General features: G+C 44.1%; 1 protein-coding gene across 3 annotated transcripts in view; it reads right to left on the bottom strand.

Annotated features, from left to right (window-relative positions):
• The window catches only part of SLC66A2 (solute carrier family 66 member 2), a 94,646-nt gene that overhangs the window by 57,504 nt on the left and 13,097 nt on the right, over positions 1–24,045 (bottom strand). For all 3 annotated transcript variants that reach the window (XM_056521369.1, XM_056521367.1, XM_056521368.1), the window contains exons 2-3: positions 23,660–23,996; positions 9,025–9,158 (exon numbers count right to left, since the gene is read on the bottom strand). In XM_056521369.1, the coding sequence (XP_056377344.1) occupies positions 9,025–9,158; positions 23,660–23,862 (337 nt within the window). In that variant the 5' untranslated portion in view covers positions 23,863–23,996. The remainder of the gene's footprint in view (positions 1–9,024; positions 9,159–23,659; positions 23,997–24,045) is intronic.

The following is a 24,045-nucleotide window of genomic DNA, read 5'->3' as shown; positions in this document are numbered from 1 at the left end:
GGTGATCTACCAATAGGAAACAGTAAAAAGGTCTATAATACATAAGGCTTTATTTTTCACATTAGTAATTTATTTTGTGTGATACTGTGGGAAACGTAAAAAATAAATAAATAAATGAACACACAAATATGGAAGTCTGTGTGTATATATATATATATATATATATATATATATATATATACACACACATACACACACTTTTATTATATAAATTAGCAAAAAGCGCAGCTCAAACACTATCATATATGGAAACAATCATAATGGAAAGGGGTCACATTCTAAAGTTTGCAGATGTATGTAAGGTGTTGATTAATCCTTTATTATTATTTGGCTTTATTGCTTTATTTTTATTTTGTTATCACCTTTCAATTTTTCAAATTGTGCGCCCATTAGGTTAAAAAAAAAAAATAAAAAAAATTGGTGTATTTTAAGGCTACATACATTCACATCACAATTTTTGCATAACGTATGCCTTAAAAACTGACAAAACTGTATGCAAACGTGTGCTATAAATTTTAACTGCATACAGTTTTTACCCGTATGCATTTTAAAAATTTTGATTCCTGGTTGCATTAGTTTTTGCAAAACAAGTATACTTTTTTGATTAACACTTTCTTGCAATAAAGTTCAGATAGTTTTATTGAAATTCCAAGGAAAGTAGGTGTGGTTTGCCATGTGCAAGAAAAAAAATGTATCCCAAAAACCATATGCACATCCAGACACATCCATTTCTCTTTGACAAAAAAAAAAATAAATAAATAAAAAAAAAAAAAAAAAAAAGGTATATGATTCATATACAGTTTTTAAACTGGACACAACCGTTGTAGATGGCAGTTTTGTGTACAGTAAAAAAAAAAAAAAAAAAAAAAAACGCATAAAACCATACACGACCAAAAATGTACACAACCCGATGCTTCTTGTTGCATACGTTTTTTGCATGGGATGTCTATGTATATGGTTTTCGTCTTAACATAGATTAATGTGCTGACAACAAAATCACACAAAAATTAAATCGATGGAAATCTAATTTATCAACCCATGGAGGTCTGGAAATGGAGTCACACTCAAAATCAAAGTGGAAAACCACACTACAGGCTGATCCAACTTTCATGTAATGTCTATAAAACAAGTCAAAATGAGGCTCAGTACTGTGTGCGGCCTCCACGTGCCCGTATGACCTCCCTACAATGCCTGGGCATGCTCCTGATGAGGTGGATGATGGTCTCCTGAGGGATGTCCTCCCAGACTTGGACTAAAGCATCCGCCAACTCCTGGACAGTCTGTGGTGTAATGTGGTGTTGGTGGATGGAGCGAGACAAGATGTCCTAGATGTGCTCAATCGGATTCAGGTCTGGGGAATGGGCGGGCCAGTCCATAGCATCAATGCCTTCCTCTTGCAGGAACTGCTGACACACTCCAGCCACATGAGGTCTAGCATTGTTTTGCATTAGGAGGAACCCAGGGCCAACCGCACCAGCATATGGTCTCACAAGAGGTCTAAGCATCTCATCTCGGTAGCTAATGGGAGTCAGGCTACCTCTGGCAAGCACATGGAGGGCTGTGCGGCCCCCCAAAGAAATGCCCCCCCACACCATTACTGACCCACCACCAAACCGGTCATGCAGGTAGCAGAACGTTCTCCACGGTGTCTCCAGACTCTGTCACGTCTGTCGCATGTGCTCAGTGTAAATCTGCTTTCATCTGTCAAGAGCACAGGGCACCAGTGATGAATTTGCCAATCTTGGTGTTCTCTGGCAAATGCCAAACGTCCTGCACGCTGTTGGGCTGTAAGCACAACCCCCACCTGTTGACGTCGGGCCCTCATACCACCCTCATGGAGTCTGTTTCTGACCATCTGAGTGGACGCATGCACATTTAAGGCCTGCTGGAGGTCATTATTGCAGGGCTCTGGCAGTGCTTCTCCTGCTCCTCCTTGCACAAAGGCAGAGGTTGCGGTCCTGCTGCTGTGCAGTTGCCATCCTACGGCCTCCACCACGTCTCCAGATGTACTGGCCTGTCTCCTGGTAGTGCCTCCATGCTCTGGACACTATGCGGACAGACACAGCAAGCCTTCTTGCCACAGCCAGCATTGATGTGCCATCCTGGATGAGAAGCACTACCTGAGCCACTTGTGTGGGTTGTAGACTCCGTCTCATGCTACCACTAGAGTGAAAGCACCACCAGTATTCAAAAGTGACCAAAACATCAGCCAGGAAGCATAGGAACTGAGAAGTGGTCTGTGGTCACCACCTGCAGAACCATTCCTTTATTGGTAGTGTCTTGCTAATTGCCTATAATTTCCACCTGTTGTCTGTTCCATTTGCACAACAGCATGTGAGATTGATTGTCAATCAGTGTTGCATCCTGAGTGGACAGTGTGATTTCACAGAAGTGTGATTGACTTGAAGTGTTCCCTTTATATTTTTGAGCAGTATATATGTCTCTATTGCTGATTTCCCCTGTTATTGGTGTTATACGGTATCCATTTTAGGACAGCATCAGCAGTCAGCCGTACCTCCCTCATCCTTCAGCCAAAACTGCGTCCCGCCTCCTCCCTCCTCCGAAACTGCGTCCCGCCTCCTCCGTCAGTCAAAACCTTTGTCAACCTAAACTCTCTCATGCCTCAGACAAAAATGAAAGTGCCGAGTCAGCACAGCTTCGGCAGATCTGCTAGCACAGACAGTGTGTGATTGGCTGGCAGCAAAGATACTGTGATTGATTGATGGGAGCGTAGGTGTGTGCAGTCCCGCTCCACTGTTTAGACATTTCTTTACAAACCCTAATCCTCACATGTACCCAGCTTTCCCCTATTCCTGCAAAACAAACCTGCACTCTCAGCTTTTCCCCTATTCCTGCAAAACCTACAGTTATGTAGCCAGCTGTAGGTTTATCAGGAATTGTTAAAAGCTAAGTACTACATAACTGTAGGTTTTTCAGGAATCGGGAAAAGCAGAGTACATAGCTGGAGGTTTTTCATGAATCTGGAAAAGCTATGTACTTTTCCCGATTCATGAAAAACCTACAGTTATGTACTCAGCTTTTAACAATTCCTGATTAACCTACAGCTGACTACATAACTGTAGGTTTATTGGGAATAGGGGAAAAGCTGAGAGCGCAGGTTTGTTTTGCAGGAATAGGGGAAAGCTGGGTATATGAGAGGATTAGGGTTTGTAAAGAATTGTGTCTAAACAGTGGAGCGGGACTGCACACACCTACGCTCCCATCAACTAATCACAGTATCTTTGCTGGCAGCAGCCAATCACACACTGTCTGTGCTAGCAAGTCTGCCGAAGCTCTGCTGACTCCGCACTTTTATTTTCATCTGAGGTATGACAGACTTAAGGATGACAAAGGTTTTGCCTGACGGAGGAGGCGGGACGCAGTTTTGGCTGAAGGATGAGCGAGGTACAGCTGACAAAGGTTTTGCCTGACGGAGGAGGGAGGAGGCGGGACGCAGTTTTGGCTGAAGGATGAGCGAGGTACAACTGACAAAGGTTTTGCCTGACGGAGGAGGCGGGACAAAGGTTATGCCTGACGGAGGAGGGAGGAGGCGGGACGCCGTTTTCGCTGAAGGATGAGCGAGGTACAACTTGACGGCTGATGCTGTCCTAAAATGGACACCGTAGTGTTGACATGTTATCCTGTTACAGGGAGAATACAGCCCCCTGCCACTCTATGCAGAGCTAATCTCGGTCTGCTAAGGCTATGTTCGCTTGTCAGAATTTCTGTGCCGGATTCCAATGCCAGAGATTCTGCATCAGCAGAGACCTGTTAATTTAAATGGTATTCTGCTGCATTGTGCACGCGGCATAATATCGTGTCTGCACAAAGAGCGAACACGTTCATTCTTTGTGCGGCATCTGCACATAATGCATAGCCGTCTATGAGACAGCGCATTCCTGGGGAGCTGTGTACTTAATACTTATTGAGCATTGTGTATACATCTATTGGGAAAGCAGGAGCAGTAATAGTAATAAACCTTACCTGCCTTTTCTCTGGAGAGCTGGGGTGTCAGCTCAGGCAGTAAAGAACAAAAGGACAGACTCTTGTAAGTAAGAGTATCTAATGCTCTATTGGGAACAGATCAGCAGGCTAAAAAGTCTGCCCTTTTAACAAAGTGTTTCTGATGGATTTATTATTTGCGACTTTATATAAAGTTGCACATTTTTTTTTAAGAAATGGAATCAAAGTGAGGGGGTTGCCAGAAAAATCTATTGATAAATCTGATGTCCTACACTTCAGACTTCTGCTGCACAATTTATGAAGACTATAACAACTGACGTGTGACACTGATACATTTGTCCAGCTAAATCTGATAAAAAGCACAGTGCAGTATGATGTTTGCTAGCAGTACATCAGATCTTGTAAGAAAGCAATGACTAAGAACAATTTCTCCATCTTCATTTAGACTTATTACATTCAGAGCAAATGCCATTGAACATATAGGTCTGAGAGTGTATTTAAAAGGGGTACTGCACTGGGGGGAAAAAATGTAATCAACTGGTGCCAGAAAGTTAAACAGATTTGTAAATTACTTCTATTAAAAAAAATCTTAATCCTTCCAGTACCTGCTGTTATGATCCACAGGAAGTTCTTTTCTTTTTGGAATTTCCTTTCTGCCTGACCACAGTGCTCTCTGCTGACACCTCTGTCCAGTGCAGGATTGTTTTTCCACGTGTATTTGTTCCTACTCTAGACAGTTCCTAAAATGGACAGAAGTGTCAGCAGAGAGCATTGTGGTCAGGCAGAAAGGAAATTCAAAAAGAAAAGAACTTCCTGTGGATCATAGCAGCAGCTGATAAGTACTGGAAGGATTAAGATTGTTTTAATAGAAGTAATTTACAAATCTGTTTAACTTTCTGGCACCAGTTGATTTAAAAAAAAAATTTAAATAAAATGTTTTCCAGTGCAGTACCCCTTTAATAGTGCGGTCATGTTGTATTTATAATACTATAGACATCAGACATTAGACTGACACAAAACAAGGAGCAAATATTAAATAGATGGGTTTGTCCAGTGTCCGTCCACAATGGAAAGGCAATGAAGAGATATTAGACAACTTAACACCAGTCAGTCTACTAATGTCTGTCCATTATAAGTCAGACAATGGACAGAAATTGGACAGTCATTAGCTAATGAATAAACCATGGACAAACAGTTTACGGACAATGGACAGACAGACAATTGACTATGCATTGACAGCTAGTTGTCTATTGTCTGTCCATTGTCCAACGTATACACTGTCAGAAAATGGGGAGAGACGACTGTCAATAGAAAAAGACAATGGAAAATTTAAACCGCCATGTCCATTGTCAGCCTCTAACACTAGACAACTGAATGACAACTAACATACAACTAAAAAAGCATAGTCAATTGTCTAATGTCTGTCAATTGTTAGTAAATTGTCTAATATCTAGTCATTGTCAGACAAATGACAGGCAACAGTCAAGCAAAGGACTGACAATATAGACAGACAACTGACAAAACAATGGACAGATGACAAGACAGTTGGTAGCCAATTGTCTAATGTTTGTTCAAGTCGATCAAAAAATGTCTTTCCATTGTCTTTCCATTGTCTTGTGGTCCTATTACACAATGCAATCAACAAAGCCCATTACAAGGCTTGAGTGCCATGCAGGGAGGGCCGCATGAATGATTGAGGAAAATCATGAACAATAGCTGGATCAAACATTCAGGGAGATATGCAGGCAACAGACAATGATCTTTAAGCAGGTCAAATGACCTGATAAGCAGACGAACAAGCATTTAGCTAATTATCCGTGTAATAGTGCCCTATCTTGTGTTCATTGTTTGCCCACTGTCAGATGGACAGACAGCAGACTGACCATTCACATTTCAGCTGTCCTATGTCTGCACACTGCATAAAGTAAGTTAGTGGTCTGTGCAGACCTGAAGACAATTCCAAGTTAAAGGGGTTTTACCAACTCAAAGATCCTATTTATCCTTGTAGTTTATGTAAATATTTTTTGCAAATATATCTATAAACCTAACTTGTGGCCTTCACCAGGTAACTTCATTTTTCTTGTCCACTTGTCTGCTCGTCCTATAGGTTACTGGCCAGCGATTCAATCACAAAGATGTGGTCAAATTGGTGACAGTGCTGGCTGGCCAAGACTGCAAGATCACATTGTCTACTAGGTAGGGGCACTCTTCTGGACATCATTCTAGATATCTGTGTATGTGGGGAACAGCCTACGATACGCAGCCACTCACCCATACCCTGTGCAGGCTCCGTGCATATTATTGCTCTGATAATGGCAAAAGGATCTGGGAGATTTTGATCATATGATACAGTAAGCACAGGAGAAGAAGTAGTTTGTAACTGAAATGTGTAAGTCTGTATGTTCTTGTGTCTACATATGTGAGTGTTTGTGTATGTATGAGAGAGTGTGCATGTGTATGTGTGAGGGAACCAGATCATAGCTAGCTTGCTCTCAGTAGGACTGCCAACATAGAGACAACCCCAGAAGGGACCCTAGGATGCTACAAAATAGAGCAAGTAAAAGTGGAGTTGGGAATCTATTTAGCTATCTGAGAGAAAAAAAAAAACATACTGCAGCACACTAAGTTGCAGCGCAGTCCTATGTGGGCCAATGGCTTCATTTGCTTAGCAGGCAGGTCCTGCTCCAAGCTCTCGTCTCGGAAGCAGGCAGAAGACATGAGCAGCAAAGTACTGGAGCAAGAAGAAAGGAGAGCTGCAGCAGGACCCGCAGAGGTAGGTGGGTGGAGATCTCTGGACTATTTAATGACTCATGCACTGAAAGGTTTGTTAACTATGATGCAGCAGCAGAGCATGAAGATATGCGTTATTAAAAATCTATTGCATTGCAGCCACAACTCTTCAGCAACCCGACTTTATCAAGGAGCGAGCTGGCAATTGATTCGATTTTAAAACACTTGTTTTCGAGTTTCATTTTAATTATAAGTTTAATATAGGTTAATAAAAGTTATTAAAAGCTAAGTTTCAAGTTTTCGCTTTCCATTGGTGATGAAAATCCCTTTTTTCCCCCAATAAGGCTACTGGCACACGTTCGGTGATTCTGTGGACCCATTCGACACACTGCGTATGCAATGAAATCCTGAGAGAGCTCGATCCCTCTAGTGACAGGTCTTTGTCTCTGCCTCTAGGGATATCAACACACACACACGTCTGATGGGTTAAAGACTTGCTTACATATGCTGCTTTCCGCATTGGCGGGGCATGCGTTTACAAGGCACACAGAGCTGCCGTCAATCAAAGTGACTCTGAAACCGTTAAATAGAGATGTTATTTTTGGGAGAATAAAGACTTCATAACAAAAGGTATGTTTGGCATGGGGAAACCAACCCATGTAAGACAACGGACAGACAGACAATTTATAGACAATTGCCTTATTTCTATCCACTTTAAGTCAAATTACTAATATCTGGCCATTGTCCATCCACTGTAAAGGTGTCATGAAATGTCAATGGCCAAATAATGTCAACTGTCCATTGTCTGTCCACAGTCATCCAACTGCCCAATGTCTGTCCATTGTCCCTCAGATAAATGGACATACAAGAGACATTACAAAACAGCTAGTATACAGACAGACACTTCAGAGTCAATTGTCTAATGACTGTCTATAGTCAACCGATTAATATCTGGCCATTGTCCAACCTGCTCATTCCCTGCCTACGGTCTACTGATTGCCCGCCCGTTGTCTAAGAGACATAAGACTACTGAGTGACAAAGTAAAGACAATGGACACTTGACAATCAATTCACAGTTTATTATGTAAAATTTGTCTTTAGTCAGTTCATTGTCTAATGTCTGTCCTTTATCTAGGATCTGTCCATTATCTAGTTTCTGTCTGTCCATTTCAGACAATGGACAGACAATAAACAGACATATAATTGACAGAAAATTAACAAATGAGAGAATTCACAGTCAATTGTTTTAGGTCTGTCCATTGCCAGTCAATTATCAAATGTCTGACCATAGTTTATCTATTGGATAACATGTGTCATTGTCAGACAATGGAAAGACAGTAGCCAGACATAGGACAAATGACTGTCAATGGACAAACAATGGTGAGATTAGGACAGGCATTAGACAAGAAACATACTAAGGACACATGGCAGACAATTCATAGTCAGTTGTCTAATATTTGTCCATTATCAGTCAGTTGACTAATTTCTGTCCATTGTTTAACTTGTGTCTATTGTCTGCCAATTGTCTTATGTTGATCCATTGTCTGACAAACCATGGCAAGACCTTAAATGACAAACAACAGTCAGTGCATAGTGAATTGCCTAATGTCTGTTCATAGTCAGTCAACTATAATTAGTATCTAATGTTCACGTTGGACAGACACTGCACAGACATTAGACAACTGACTGCCTATACACAATGTAAATTGTCCATTATTTGTCTACTGTCAGTCAACTACAAAAAGCCTGCTAATGGTATGTCCACTGTCCAACACGTGTCCAATGTCTGTCAACATTGTCCACTGTCAGACAGAGAATGGAAACAAGTTAGACAATGAATAACAGTGGACAGACAAAAAACACCTCACAGTCAATGCATGGTTAGTCAATTGTCTATGGTTTGCCAATTGTCTGACAGACAGTGGACAATATACAGTCAATGGACAACAATCAATGCATAGTAAATTTTCTATTATAAGTCTACAGTCCGTAAATGGTCTAATGCCTGGCCATTGTCATTCACAGATTGGTTGCTATGGGCAATTCAGCAACTTTTCCTCTGGACATGTTTTGATTAATCTCCCTCCTAGTGTCCACTGTCTACCAATTGTCAGCCGGGCTGTTGTCTTTTCCCCACTAGCCCTGTCATTGTAAGGGAATAAGCGAACTGAGCTCCCTAACAGAGCTCCGAATACGGTTGTGAACATAGTCTGAAGTCTGTCTGCTGTCTATCCTCTGTCTTTAATCGCCTGTGTAATGTCTGTCCACTCAAAAGATTATGATATACCATGATATACTTTCAGGTGATCAATTCCCAAATGTACAGCATACCTGAAAATAAGCGACGCTTTGTGTTCAAATCATTTGCCACACGGACCTCTGTGCACAGTTTCAGCATCAGCAGCATAGTAACAATCATAATGATACTCTGCCAAAGGAGAGGGGACTCAAAATGACGCCCAAACCTACAGAGGAGGAAAAAAAAAAATATATGTAATTTTATTCAGGGTTGTAAGCCATACTATGTAATGCTAAATGGACAGATTTCAAACATTTTACTGGAAAGATTGTGTCATATACAGAACATAATGCATTAGATGCCCCATACTGACAAGTACGCATACACTACAAGTGCACAGATATTAGAACTTTGTACCACAGCTCTTAATTCAATTTCCTTCTGGTTACAACTGGAACCAGCCTACAGTTCCCTAACAGTTAAGCTGAACCATTGTTCAAAAACTATTGGTTGTAGGCAGTAGCGTCGCTAGGAGGGAGCTATGGGGGCTAAAGCCCTGGATCTGGCCCAGGAACACACATTGATGGGGATCCAGGACACTTGTCCCAGATCCCCAGGCAAGTGAGCACCGCTTTCCCCTGTATGTGCTCACACGCATACATGTGAAAGCCGCCTGTCAGTGTTAAGCCACACACTTGCAGCTTACACTGACAGGAGACGCAACCTCTGCTCTCACGCAGCGCATGCGCTCTGACATCACTCATCGGCGTCTACACTGTGGAAGGGAGAGAATGTGTCCCTGCTGTTACCTGTTCACTCTGTTGGGCAGAAGGTAAGAATATGGTCTTGTTTAGTTTTTTTACCCGGTACAAAAAGGGGGGAGGGGTCTACCTACCTACCTATATACCTGGCTACCTACCTAACTACCCAGCTAGCTACTAAACTACTTGGCTACTTAACTACCTACTTACATTTCTGGCTTCCTAGCTACATAACTAGCTACCTTACTATCTATCTACATACCTGGCTACCTAACTACATCTGCCTCCCTACCTAAATACATTGCAACCTAGCTACATACCTGGCTCTCTACCTACATTCCTGGCTACCTCGCTAACTACTTGGCCACTTAACTACCTACTAACATACCTGGCTACCTAACTAACGTACTTTCCTATATATCTACCTAGTTAGCTACCTACCTACCTTAGACTAGATAGTGGCTGAGTGTAAGAGGGTTGTCCTTCAGATGCTAAAGAGATGAAGTTTTGGCTGGAAGTAGTACTCATGGTGGTTTGAGCCAAACAGAAGAAAAGGAAACAGGGCCAGCCGATCAGAAAAGACGTTTTGGTCAGTAATAGTATGATGGTAATAATATTCCTTCTTGTATACTGGTATTATTGGTGGTAACAGTGTCAGTATACAGGATTTGGCCAGTAACAATATAATGGTTATGTGTATGGTGATAATATTCCTCTTGGTAAACTGGTATTACAGTTATGGCCGTAAATGTTGGCACCCCTGAAATTTTTCTAGAAAAATAAGTATTTCTCACAGAAAAGGATTGCAGTAACACATGTATTGCTATACACATGTTTATTCCCTTTGTGTGTATTGGAACTAAACCAAAAAAAGGAGGATAAAAAGCTAATTGGACATAATGTCACACCAAACTCCAAAAATGGGCTGGAAAAAATGACTATTGGTAATATTGGTCAGTATACAGGATTTGGCCAGTAACAGTAAGATTGTAATATTCGCTCCTATGACTTCTTGATTTTTGCTTATGCCAAAGCACATTTCTGAAATCTGCTAACGCAGTAATTTATTAATTTTTTTTTTTTACTTTGCAGTGATCATGTATTTATCAAATACGATAGTCGCTATTTATGAAGAAAAAAAGTTGCACCTCCATTTAAAAGTCGCATATGTGTTCCAGGTCCAACCTGGCTTAGGCTGGGTTCACATCACGTTTTCTCCCATACGGGAGCGCATACGGCAGGGGTGAGCTAAAACCTTGCGCTCCCGTATGCTTTTCTATGCGCTCCCGTATGTAATTCATTTAAATGAGCCGGCTGGAGTGAAACGTTCGGTCGGCTCATTTTTGCCCTGTATGCGCTTTTACAACCGGACAGGTCCGGGGAAAAAGCGCATACGGGGCAAAAATTAGCCGACCGGGACCGAACTTTTCACTCCGGCCGGCTCATTGAAATGAATTACATACGGGAGCGCCTAGAAAGGCATACGGGAGCACAAGGTTTTAGCTCTGCCCTGCCATATGCGCTCCCGTATGGGAGAAAACATGATGTGAACCAGCCCTTACAGAAAGTGCATACGTTTGCAGAAAAGGAAATTAACACCCACTTTAACAACGGTTCTTGCTCTGCATCATGAAACAAAGCTACTACATTAATGTTAATTATAGAAAAAAAAAATGTAATATATAATATTATATATATATATATATATATATATATATATATATATAAAAAACTCAACACATGTGTGTATGTATGTATGTTCCACAAAAACTTTCAAACGGCTTAAGATATTAACATGAAACTTGGCACACATGTTACTTATATGTCAACAACAAACATAGGATAGGTGATTTAACCCTTACTCGCCCCCATTTGCCAGGGGCGGGGCTTATGTTTTAAGTCCCATGCAAGTCAATGGGAAATATATGTTACTGCATAACTTCCAAACGGCTGGAGATATTTCGATAATACTTGCTCACATGTTACTTATATGTCCACTTAAAATATAGGATAGTTAATTTAACCCTTAACTACCCCCATTTGTGAGGGTCAGGGTTTTTTTTTAAAGTCCCATGCAAATCAATGGGAAATGTATGTTCCCATATAATTTCCGTACGGCTGGAGCTATTTCAATACCTGGTACACATATTACGGGCAGGAGGTCGAGACAGGAGGTCGAGACAGGAGGATGGGATATGAGGACAGGATATGAGGACAGGATATGACAACAATATATGGGGATGGGATTTGAAGTCAAAAGCTTCCTCCTTTGTTGATTTTCCTCCCCAACAAGGATGAGGAAGGAAAAACCGGGCAATGCCGGGTATTCAGCTAGTAACTAATAACTATTAATTTTAAAGGTTGAAAATACACACTGCACACCTTGTTAATTTTAGGACCCGTACATGCCGGCGTACCCACTACATTTTAAAATTAATTTTGTGTTAAAATAGAATGAGGCACAAAATAATTGTGTAAGAATTTTTACAGACTACGTAAATAACCCATATGTGGCAGTAAAATTTTTCCTTATAAAAAAAAGAAACATCCATAGTAATACAGCTTCATGCACATTTTGGGAAGGGTAATGTACCGAGCCATTATTTTATTTTTTTTTGCTTCATTATTGTTTATGTGCCTGTTGGTGCTGCGCTGTCTTCCTTCCTGACGTGAACTCAAGCCTCAGCGCAACAACGCAAGACTCTGCCCACCAATGTCACAAAATGAGGGCTCAAAATTAAACAAAAAAAGCTTCCAGAGTATGGATATTCATGGTGCGGCATAGTATGTTTTTAATATTTTTTAATTTCTGAGGAGGGTGGATGGGTTGTTGCAGGATAGTTGGAGAACAGCTATTTAGTGCCAGGCAGGCAAGTCAGGGTGTCACCCGATACGGTACAACCCCCTCCCAGACACTCTCTAACAACGCTACTGGTAATAAAGGGTTGATAAAGAACTTCGGCTATTAACATAAAAAGAAAACTTTTTTGGTTTAAAAAAAAAAATGCATTTGTAAGGGGGTTTCGCTGACGTACGACTTACCTATCAAGGTCGTCCGACTATTTATTAAATGGGTCGCATGTAAGCAAAAGTAAAAAAAAAAAAAAAAACTGTCATAAAAGCCATAAGTTTGAAAATAATGATAAATTTCTATCTATCTATCTCTATATATGCAAATCAGCTCATCACACCACCTACACAGGTAGTGTGTCCTGCAAGCAGCTCAGGCTTCAGTTAAGAAGTCTCAGAACTGATTGGGATTTATGCCAAGCCAGAATTCTCTCCAGAAGGAAAGAGGACCCATCTGCAGACAGCTGTTTCGGGGTGTTTGCCCCTCGTCAGTACAGAGCAGGGTTATCTGGCTTGGCTGAGGTGAGACATATATCCCCCTTTTTTATTTTAACTACCCACAAGACCTTGTATGTAAAGATTACGTGAGCATGTACAGGTTGATAGTAATATATGGTAGCAGCAATTACATTACTATTACTCTCAGGCAGTGTGCACATGCTGAGATCTGAGGGTGATATGAGTGTGATTGCTAAAACCACACCATACAAAAGTAATACATAATCTCAATTTCTTTACAAAAGTCTGTGGGGCCGATGTATACAACTATCTAAAGGGTATGTTCGCACATACTATCTTTGCTGCAGATTTCACCCTGCGGATTTTATGCTGATGAATCAATGATAAAATCTGCAAATATAGTACATGTGAACATATCCAAAGACAAAAACTCTTTGTAGACCATAGCAACTGATAGTGCTGGGTGGTATAACGGTTCATACTGAATACCGACATTTTTTTCCTGCACGATATGAATTTTTCCCCCTCGAATTAATGAATCATCAGCCGCAGCGTGCGGTCCCCACATCGGGCAACTAATCGTGTCACCCGCGGGTGCTGTTCTGCTTCTCTCTGTAAATCCCCCCCCCCCCCCCCCGTTTTGTCAGCCCAGCGCTGTGCTGTCCCCAGGGGACTAATATATCACCCGCAAGCGCTTCTCTCTCTCCCCCCCCCAATAATTATCAGCCGCTGCGCTCTACTGTACTATCCTGGGCCCGGGCTTCAGAAACAAACAAAACAAGCTTTAACTCACCTTCTTCCTAGGTTCCCCCGTTGCTCCTCTTGCTGCTTCCTGGGGATGGGAACATCACAGAGCCGTCAGCCTATCACCTGCTGCAGCGATGTCATGCCTCGGCCGGTGATAGGCTGAGCGCACTCCCATAATTTACAAAAATACCATGATACACATTTTTGGTCATGCCGCCCTGCTCTAGCAACTGATGACAACGGTGCTTTCATTCTCCTACAGCAATAGGAAAAAGGCAGATTCTCTATTAAAAAGTTTCATAGACCTCCCCCTGGTGGTATGATCATGTATGTGCTGATAAACTAAACACTCAGAAAATCATTTATCCCAAAATAGAGCAGTACCAAACAGCTACCAAATACCAGGTTGTAGTGAAAGATGGCGGCAAAAATATCTGCACCTAATATGTATGCTTAGCTTTCATAAGAAAACACAAAAGACCTATGTACTTTGTGAACAATACCAAAATGTATTTAACAGGTCATAATGACCCTTTTCTGTGCAGTGACACAACAACATGCCCAACAAGCTGGTGATGCACGCCAAACCAGAGAACATCATGATACCATCCATGTTCTAGACTAGGTATAGCTGTACACCAAACAGAAAAATCACAATAATGTATGCAATATAGAAATATGTCCTTAAGTTTCTCAAAATAAAAAAACAAAAAACAAAAAGGACACAGTTACAATAGGGTGGAGGAGCACCTATACTGATTGAAAAAGCACTCAGCCGATAAAATAAATATAGTATGAGCTGGAATTCTGCAGGGAATAAAAAAAATAATAAAATTACAAATTAAATATTATTAATATATAATAAAGTGATTTTTGTCTTACCGTAAAATCCTTTTCTCGGAGGATCCATTGGGGACACAGACCTTGGGTATATGCTGTTGTTGCTAGGAGACTTGACACTATGGAAACCAAAAAGTCGGCTCCTCCCAGCAGGATATACCCGCCTACAGAGCCTGAGGTAATCAGTTTAGTCACCAGGCAGTAGGAGATGACCGAGAGGTAGAGAACCAAGACCAGTCCGAGGCAACCAGAACAAAAAATAACTGAACACCTCCTCGGACAGGTACATCCTCGGACAGGTAACCAAACACAGAAACACCAAAGAATGGGCGGGAGCTGTGTCCCCCAATGGATCCTCCGAGAAAAGGATTTTACGCCAAGACAAAAATCACTTTTTCTCCATTGGGGGACACAGACCTTGGGACGTACCAAATCCGTCCCTCGGGTGGGTAAGGAATCCATCAGGTGAACGGCTGGACCACCGCCGCCTGCAACGCCTTACGGCCCAGAGTAGCATCAGCTGATGTAAAAGTATGAATCTGGTAGAACCTTGTGAAAGAGAGCAAAGACGGCCACGTGGCCGCTGTACAGAACTGCGAGGCTGAAGCCACGAAGTGAAAGGCCCAGGATGCCCCAGAAAACGGGCGGAATGAGCCAAAACCCAGAAGGCGGAATCTTCCCCTTGCAGCGGTAAGCAGACCGGATCCACCGAAAAATGGTGGCCGTAGAAGCAGGTTGTCCTGTAAGACGACCTTCCGTAAAAACAAAAAAAGGAGGAGTCACACTGCCGAAAGGAAGTGACTGAGAGATAAGTCCGAACAGCCCTCTCCACAACCAGTTTGTGGAGCAAACTCCCTGGGATGAGAAGGGGCCGGACAAAAAGACGGCAGGAAGATGTCCTCATTGAGATGAAAAAGTCGAAACCATCTCAGGTAAAAAGGACGGACCTGGACGGAAAAACAACTTGTCCTGGTATACAACCAGGAAGGCAGAACGGCAGGAAAAAACTGCCAGCACTGACACCCACCTAACAGAGGTAAGAGTAATAAGGAACGCCACCTTCCAGGGAAGGAGGCGAAGAGGAATGTCCCTGAGAGGTTCAAAAGGAGCGCCTTGCAGGGCACCTAAGACCAAGTGTAAGTCCCAAGGGGGAGAAGGGGACCGAGAAGGAGGGGCAGTGTGTGCCACTCCCTGAAGCAGGTCTGGACATGAGAATTGAACGCCAGAGGACTTTGAAAAGGAATAAAAAGGAATGAAAAAGGGCCGAACTTTGACCCTAAAGGGAGCAGAGAGCCAACCCTTGGGCCAACCCTGACTGGAAAGGGAAAAGGGGTCAGGGAAGGAAAATCACGACCAGAGAAAAAAAGGCTGAGATTCACACCAATGAAAATAAGACTGCCAGGTATGGTGGTAAATCTTCGCAGAGGAAGGCTTGCGAGCCCTCAGCATGGTGCGAACCACTTGGGAAGAGAAACCGCGGTCTCAACCTCCACGCCGTCAAAAGCAGAGAGGGTAAATAGGGGTGGCATAGGGGACCTAAGATAGCAGGTCTGGGCGAGGGGGAAGGCACAGCGGTAAGTCGTTAGGAGCCTGACCACAACGACGTACCACGCCCGCCGGAGACAGTCTGGGCCACGAGAATGGCGGGAACACCCTCTGCTGTGAGTTTCCTCAGGACTCTGGAATGAGAGGAAGGGGAGGAAACAGATAAGGTAGGGCCAGGCCTGACTAAGAAACAGATAAGGTAGGGCAAAGCCCAACCAGGAGAGAGGAACGCTGCAGTTGTGGCGGGACGAGTAGAGGTCCACGTCTGGAGTGCCCTAGAGGTTGCAGGTCACTGCAAACAGATGTAGGGACCACTCGCCTTGGACAGCTGAGGACCAGCCGAGACAGACCACCTACCAGTTGAGTATGTCCGGAATGAAGATCGCTGAGATGGTCGGAAACTTGAGTTCCGCCCAGAAGGGAATTTCCCGAAGAAGCAAGCAAAGATAGAATTGCCCTAGTCCCAGCATGTTGATGGGGAGAAGGGCTTCCGAGGGGACCAAGGCCCCAGACCGGTGGGTCCTTGAAACTACCTCCCCAGTCCAACAGACCGGCAGGAAGGGGCAGGAAGGAGCACCCCTGAAAGGCAGGGGGAAACGAAGCCACCATAGAAGGGACCAACAAGACAGTCGAGAGAGAACGGTCTTGCAGTCAAGAGACAAAGGGGACCTGTCCTACCGGAAGAGAATCACCAGTTGAAGAGGTCAGTGATGAAACTGGGCGAATGGCACGGTCTCTACGGCCGCCAGCAACCGAACCAGGACAGAATGCAAAAGCGAATGGAAACTGGAGCAGGATGCTAAAGTTATCTGACTCCTGACAAGAGAGTCAGCCGAATGTCCAGCAGAGTCGAAAGCGGGCAGAGGCTGCGTCAAACTGGAGCCCCAGGGGAGAGGTTGAACTTGTCACGATTAACCATCCAACTGAAGAGAAAACAAGGGTTGGAGGTTGAGACTAAGACTCCCCAGAGTCTGAGCCCTGGTTGGAGCTCTGATCAGGAGGTCGTCCAAGAAAGGAATCCCTGAAACAACTCTTGTCCGTAACAAGGCTATCACAGGAGTCAGGTCCTTGGTAAGGAACCGCAGAGTAGTGGTCAGACCGAAAGGGAGAGCCACAATAGAAAATGGCCATTCAGAACTGCAAAGCAGAAGTATCGCTGATGACCGGGAAATATTGGAATGTGGAGGCAGGTGTCAGGCCCAAGGCCTGATTATGGAAACATACATGTGTTTTATAAGACATGGGTGAGGGGGTCATTCAGAAGGTGTATCCTTTGTTTTTTGTGTATTGCATTTTATTGGGGGGTCTGGCTGCTTGTTTGTATCTCCTTTGAAGTCATGCACTCTGGTCTCATATAATCAAAGAGATAAGGGTCAGGAAGAGAGATGCCCCACCTGGTGGGATCAGAGGGGAGGGGGGGGGGGAGGGAGTTTTCCTCCAAAGAAGCAGATAAGACTTAAAATGCTGGACTCAACTGTTGTTCAAGGCTGTGCCAAAGGCTGACAAGAGCTGGACTCTCACTGACAAGGAGGGCTATACCATCATGCTGTAAGAACTTCATCTTTTGTTTTCTGAACTTGCCTTGCCAAACTCTTTCATATTTTTGTAACTGTATGTCATTTGTTTATTTTTATGCATAGCATTGTGATACCTTTTATCAGATTAAATGTTTAATCAGCTCTGGTCTTTGATCTCTAAATATATGAGCTCACCTTTCTGAGGGCAGCTCTGGTGTAAACACGTTTATCTAAGGGTTAATTTGGTGACTTGCTGGGACTAGTAGTGGATACCCAGAGGTCTGGTGGCCTTAATCCTTGCACCATCACACTCTCTCTAGCGTCTTAGCTGGACCGATAGGGTGTGATTGTGACAGCAGGCATCCTTGATGTCCACCGAGGGAAGAAAAACTCCACTTGAACCATGGACTCCAGCACCGAACGGAAAGACCCCATTTGGAATGGGAAGCAGAAGATGCTGGTGGAGATGCTCGAGAACCAAGACTGGGCGAACAGCAACGCCCATCTTGGGGACCACAAAGAGGTTGGAATAAAAAACCTCAAAAAACGTTCCCCTGAAGCAACAGGGACAATTACTCCCTTGATGAAAGGGAACTGGAACGTGCCCCGAAATGCCTCCGCTAGAGAGGAGGACCGGGAAGAAAAAAAAGCAGTCCCATGGAAGGGAGGCAAATTCGACCCTGTATCCGTTGGCTACAACATCCCTGACCCAGGAAACCTGAAAGTGCGTGTCCAGGCATCCCGGAAGAGTAAGACGACCAACCACCCGAGAAAAGTCGGCGGGTGGGGGCGACCCCTCAGGCCGAGGTAGGCCTACGGGTGCCTGCTGGGGCCGCCAAACAGCCGGAACGGTTAGCAGACCTCCGGGATGGACGGGTCAGGAAGGAGGGAGGGAGACCAAAGGTCCGCAGGACCGGAAGGAGGAGGACTTCCGATGGAAAGTGGTTCTGCGAGCCTTATCCAGAGGTATAAGGAACTCTTTCCACCCGTCGCCTCACTTCTTGAAGGCTGTGTCCGCATTCTAGGCTATAAGCCACATGGAGCGAAGGAGGGCTACCAGGTAGCCTGTGGCAAAGGCAGCACAGCGGCTGCGAATGGAAGCAGAACCCAGAAAATCTCCGGCATAGGAGCCTCGAAGAGCTAGTCTAGATAAATCCCCTGGAGGAATCCCGAATACTACCCTGGCGGAGTTGGGAGACCATACTGAAAGGGCATCTGACACCCAGGCAGAAGCAAAAGCAGGAAGAAAGGAAGAACCTGCTGTCTCAAAAGCAAATTTTTCCAAGGTCTCCACCTTCTTGTCCGCTGGATCCTGGAAGGCAGCCGCAAAAGCCAACGGCAAGACAGTCGCCTTAGAGAGGCGGGAGACCAGTAGATCCACAATGAGCAATGAGGTCCTTTGCGAAGGGATACCGCGCTTGAACCTTCTTCATTTTCTGAAACTTTTACTCAGGGTACCTTCAGGCGAATTCCAGCAGGGAGTCAAATTCAGCGAGAGAGCAGAAAGTCTTGGGTGCCGGTCGGGCATGAAGAAAGGAGACTTCTGGAGACACGTCCGAAGTTCCTGGGTCCTTTAGCTGGAAGGTGTCTCTTATGGCCGAAACCAATGAGTACACCACATCAGGCATATCCGTGAAGCCCTCTGAGTCGGAGGCCGAATCAGAAATCTCATCCACAAGTTCTCCAGGTGAATAAGAACGAGGTGAGGCAACCCTGGAAGAGGTCAGGCAGGATGAAAGGCAACTTCTGGAGCCACGTCCGAAGTTCCTGGGTCCTCTAGATGAAAGGTGTCTCTTATGGCCGAAACGAATGAGTTCACCGTGTCGGCAGAATCCGAGCTGTCCTCCGAGACGGATGCCGATTCGGAAACCTCATCCACAAGCTCTCCAGGTGAATGGGAACGTGTTGAGGCGGCCCTAGATGAGGAAGAGACTGACCCGGTACGCGGCTCTGGAGAGCCAGAGCGGTGATGTTAGGAGCGTCCTCTGGAAGAGGGACGCTTGTGATAAGCTGAGGTAGCGGGGCGAGACCTATGATGGGAACGCCTGTACCTGTCCGAAGACCCGGGGATGATTCAGAGGAAACACCTCTATTACGCTTGCGAGAAGTGTAGGGAGAAGGGGAGAGAGTCCCACCGGAGGGCTGACGGAGGGAGGACCCCTCCAAGGCAGTCACCACAGAACAGGAGACCTGCGCTAAGTCGGATATAGACTGTGAGAGGGAAGGCCGAACCCACCGGGTCTGGTAAAACATCCTGGGTAGTAATAGCCGGGGGGTCTGGGGGAGCAGTGGTGCAGGCAGAACAAGTAGGTTTAGTAGAGATGAGCGAATTTACAGTAAATTCGATTCGTCACGAACTTCTCGGCTCGGCAGTTGATGACTTATCCTGCGTAAATTAGTTCAGCCTTCAGGTGCTCCGGTGGGCTGGAAAAGGTGGATACATTCCTAGGAAAGAGTCTCCTAGGACTGTATCCACCTTTTCCAGCCCATCGGAGCACCTGAAAGCTGAACTAATTTATGCAGGAAAAGACATCAACTGCCGAGCCGAGAAGTTCGTGACGAATCGAATTTACTGTAAGTTCGCTCATCTCTAAGGTTCAGCAGAACCAGACATTTTTGTGTTAGTTACTTATTACACCTGTAATAGCTGTAAGGACCTAGGTATCTGTTTAGAGGAAGGAACAGTTCTGGGCACGGACATAGTGATAAAAAGGAACAGTCTCACCCTGGTGTGTGTCCCTCAGACTGCTGCTGTGAGGAGAGAGACAGAGACAGCGAGAGAGAGAAAACGCTGGACCAATGGCCAGAGGGGGTGTGTCAATTACAAGGACACTTTTGGTTGGCTCTGCAAACCCCCTGCGCACGCACAGCGCTGATTGGAGGGGATTCGCGCCATCCTGAAAGGCTTTGGTGGCTCAGGGTGGGCGGAGCTAATGCGCATCGGGCCGCAGAAGAAATAACCCAGATAATGATGGCGCCCGCTCCCAGCCCCGAGCGCGCCTTGTGAACGCATGTGGGCCTAGGGGGAACGGAGCGGGCGAACTCCGTCGGCAGAACACTGCTGAAAACGAAAGTAAAAACTTCAATGAGGCCGGGCTGAAGGAACGCCCACCCGCCGAACAGATACGCCGCGGCTGCAGAGGATAGCCGCCTCATACATACTGTGCACCAAACACATACATGCCCGCAATATATAAATGCCACTGTCAAAACCCAATAAAAAACTTTCCCCCATAGAGTAAAAAGGGAGGGAAGAACCCCTCCTGGCCAGTCCCATAAACCCTTATAGAAAAAAGGGTGTCTCCAGCTGTTGAGAGTCCAGTACCTAGGAAAAAAGGAGGAAATATACTCACCTTAGTCAGAAGAACTTACCTAATGAAGTCTTTCTGATGAAGCCTTCAACCAGCTTTTAGTCACCCTGCATCATGCCGGGCTTGAAAAGCGAGACGAGCAGGGAAAAGTGGGGTACCCGGACCCGTGAGGTACAACCCCAGGTGCTGGCCGTTGGCGAGAGGGGGTTGACAGTACATCCACGATGTCTGTGCCCCCTCAATCGCAAATGGGGAAACAGTGACCACCTGAAAACAGGAAAATAAAAGGAAGAAACTAAACGTCCCTATCTGGAAAAAAAAATAAAAAAGTTAGACCAAGTCTGGGGAGAACCCCAGACTAGTGTCCATCTCCTGCAGACACTAAGCTTAAACTGATTACCTCAGGCTCTGTAGGCGGGTATATCCTGCTGGGAGGAGCCGACTTTTTGGTTTCCATAGTGTCAAGTCTCCTAGCAACAACAGCATATACCCAAGGTCTGTGTCCCCCATTATTATGCAGTTTATATAGACGTAAACCATTAGTTGATAATGCAAAATAAATGTAATTCATGTGCATGAATAAAGTGCTGCAGCCAATGAACAGTATTAATACCATAAACAAATACAATGGATGCAGGGTCAATATAAAAAAAAAAAAAAAAAAAAAAAAAAAAAAACACAAGCAATGGGGTATAAATCCCACTGCAAACCTCTGTATAAATGCAAGTAGCACAGAATGTGCATAAGAAGATTCCAAGTGCCCCTCCACCTCACCCTTCAGCGTGTTTCACTGTCCTTTTGGGAGCTGTTTCTTACTGTCTCGTGTGTGTGTTTTTTTTTTTTTTATGGGATACTTGGGGAGAGATTACAATAAATAAATGTCTTTACATGATTCATTAATCTAACATAAAAAATACAATAATGTAAGATACCATGTGTCTCCTTGCCCTAACAGAGTCAGCAGTTTAGAAAGCGAATTGCAGCTGACAAAATAAGGCTAGGTTCACACCTGCATCGAAGGCTCTGTCAGGAGTCGCCATCATAGGTTGTCACAATAACAGCCAAAATAGCACAGCATGCTGCACCATTTTGTCCCGTAAAACGCAGACCACCATGAAAGAAGCCTGATAGACCCCATTAAGGTCAATGGGGTCACTGGGCATTGACAGTAACTGGCATGCAGCAAATCAACCAGCGTCATTTGTAACAGAGCAGAACGCTGGCACGTGAACGCTGGCTCATTTTATTTATTATTTTTAAAAGCAGTAAATAAATAGCAGTATGTAACAAAGTGCTATTCACTGACTACACAATGGGTAGACACAAAAGCTGGATGTGGCAAAGTAGAGTGAGGCATGCCCCTTGCAGACCCGTCTAGAAGCAGTAGCAAAGATCAAAAGTACTTATTGAGAAAGCTTGAGTAGGTCAGAGACCACTGGACTGGATGAGCTTGAAGCTACATGGGAGCGGTGATGAAAGAGCAAACTTATCACCACTTATATAGAACCGAATAGCATTTTTAACTTTGCAAATGTTGTAATATTGCTGAGCCCCAAAGGAAACTATATGAAGTCATTTTTGATCCTTTGTTTGGGGACTGGATTAAAGAGTACCTGTCATTTGGCTACTAAACTAGGACATGGATTGCAGGATAAAACTTACCAGGAAAGGTTAAAGAACCTTAACATGTATAGCTTGGAAGAAAGACGAAACAGAGGGGATATGATAGAAACCTTTAAAACACAAAGGGAATCAACACAGAAAAAGAAGGGTATAATAAAAAGAGAAAAAAACTACCAAACCATAATTAGAGGGACAAAGGTTTATGCAGCGATATCAGGAATTATTAGTTTACTGAGAGAGTAGTGGATGCATGGAATAACCTTCCTGCAGAAGTGGTCGCTGCAAATACAGTGAAGGAGTTTAATCATGCTTGGGATAAGCATAAGGCTATCCTTCATATAAGATAGGGCCAGGGACTATTCATAGGATTCAGAATATTCAAAATATTGGGCAAACTAGATGGGCTAAATGGTTCTTATTAGAGATGAGCAAACTTACAGTAAATTTGATTCGTCACAAACTTCTCGGCTCGGCAGTTGATGACTTATCCTGCATAAATTAGTTCAGCTTTCATGTGCTCTGGTGGGCTGTAAAAGGTGGATACAGTCCTAGGAAAGAGTTCAGGATAAGTCATCAACTGCCGAGCCAAGAAGTTTGTGACGAATCAAATTTACTGTAAGTTCGCTCATCTCTAGTTCTTATCTGCTGACACATTCTATGTTTCTATTTTGTTTCTGACACTTATTATTCCTGGTTGACTCCCTTCTGAATTCTAATCCTCTCCTGCCATTATCATCATTACAGGTGCTTTCTTAACCTTTATTTTCTGCTCAATGCTGCGTTCAGACTTGGAAGCATGCATAGATCAGGCACCCAATCACGGGAAGCCTGAATCTCAAGTCTTCAACTGGCTTCTGCCTGTCTCACTGGCCTCGATTGATAACTCTCTCCTTAACCCCAAACAGTAAGAGATTCTGTCTCAATAAAGGCTGATGAGGAGGGGTAAAGCCATCACGATGACCTCATGGTTCAGATAGCATGAATGTAATGACAGGTTCCCTCTTAAATATAGTGCATAACCCGAAAGGCCCTGGTACCTGGAGTTCAAGTGGCCAGTACTAAGACACTACTTACCAAAATAAGATTCTCAATATATTCGCTACCAACAGCATGAGACAAACATAAACTGAGAAACCATCTGCGTTTTGGGTTCTTCTAATGTCTCTGTACTGTGGTATATATGGCACAACTCCTCCAAATATCATGGCGGCTGATGCTCCCCATGAGACAAGCCTATGTACAGCGAATACAAGCCATTCTGTCCCCTTTTCCTCCATTGTGCCTGAGGTCAATTCACTCCTTCAGCTTAATCTGGCTTATCTCTGTCCAGCAGAGGTTATAAACCAAGATTATTGGGGATGGCCCACCTGCTTCCAAGCCATTGATTGACTGCTACATCCCATGATGCTACCTACAGAGAAGAAACATAAAAAGAAAAAAAGTAAATGCTTTTTATATAC

Source organism: Hyla sarda, chromosome 5 (assembly GCF_029499605.1).
Source record: "Hyla sarda isolate aHylSar1 chromosome 5, aHylSar1.hap1, whole genome shotgun sequence".
Taxonomy (NCBI): domain Eukaryota; kingdom Metazoa; phylum Chordata; class Amphibia; order Anura; family Hylidae; genus Hyla; species Hyla sarda.
This window is presented reverse-complemented; position numbering and strand designations above follow the sequence as displayed.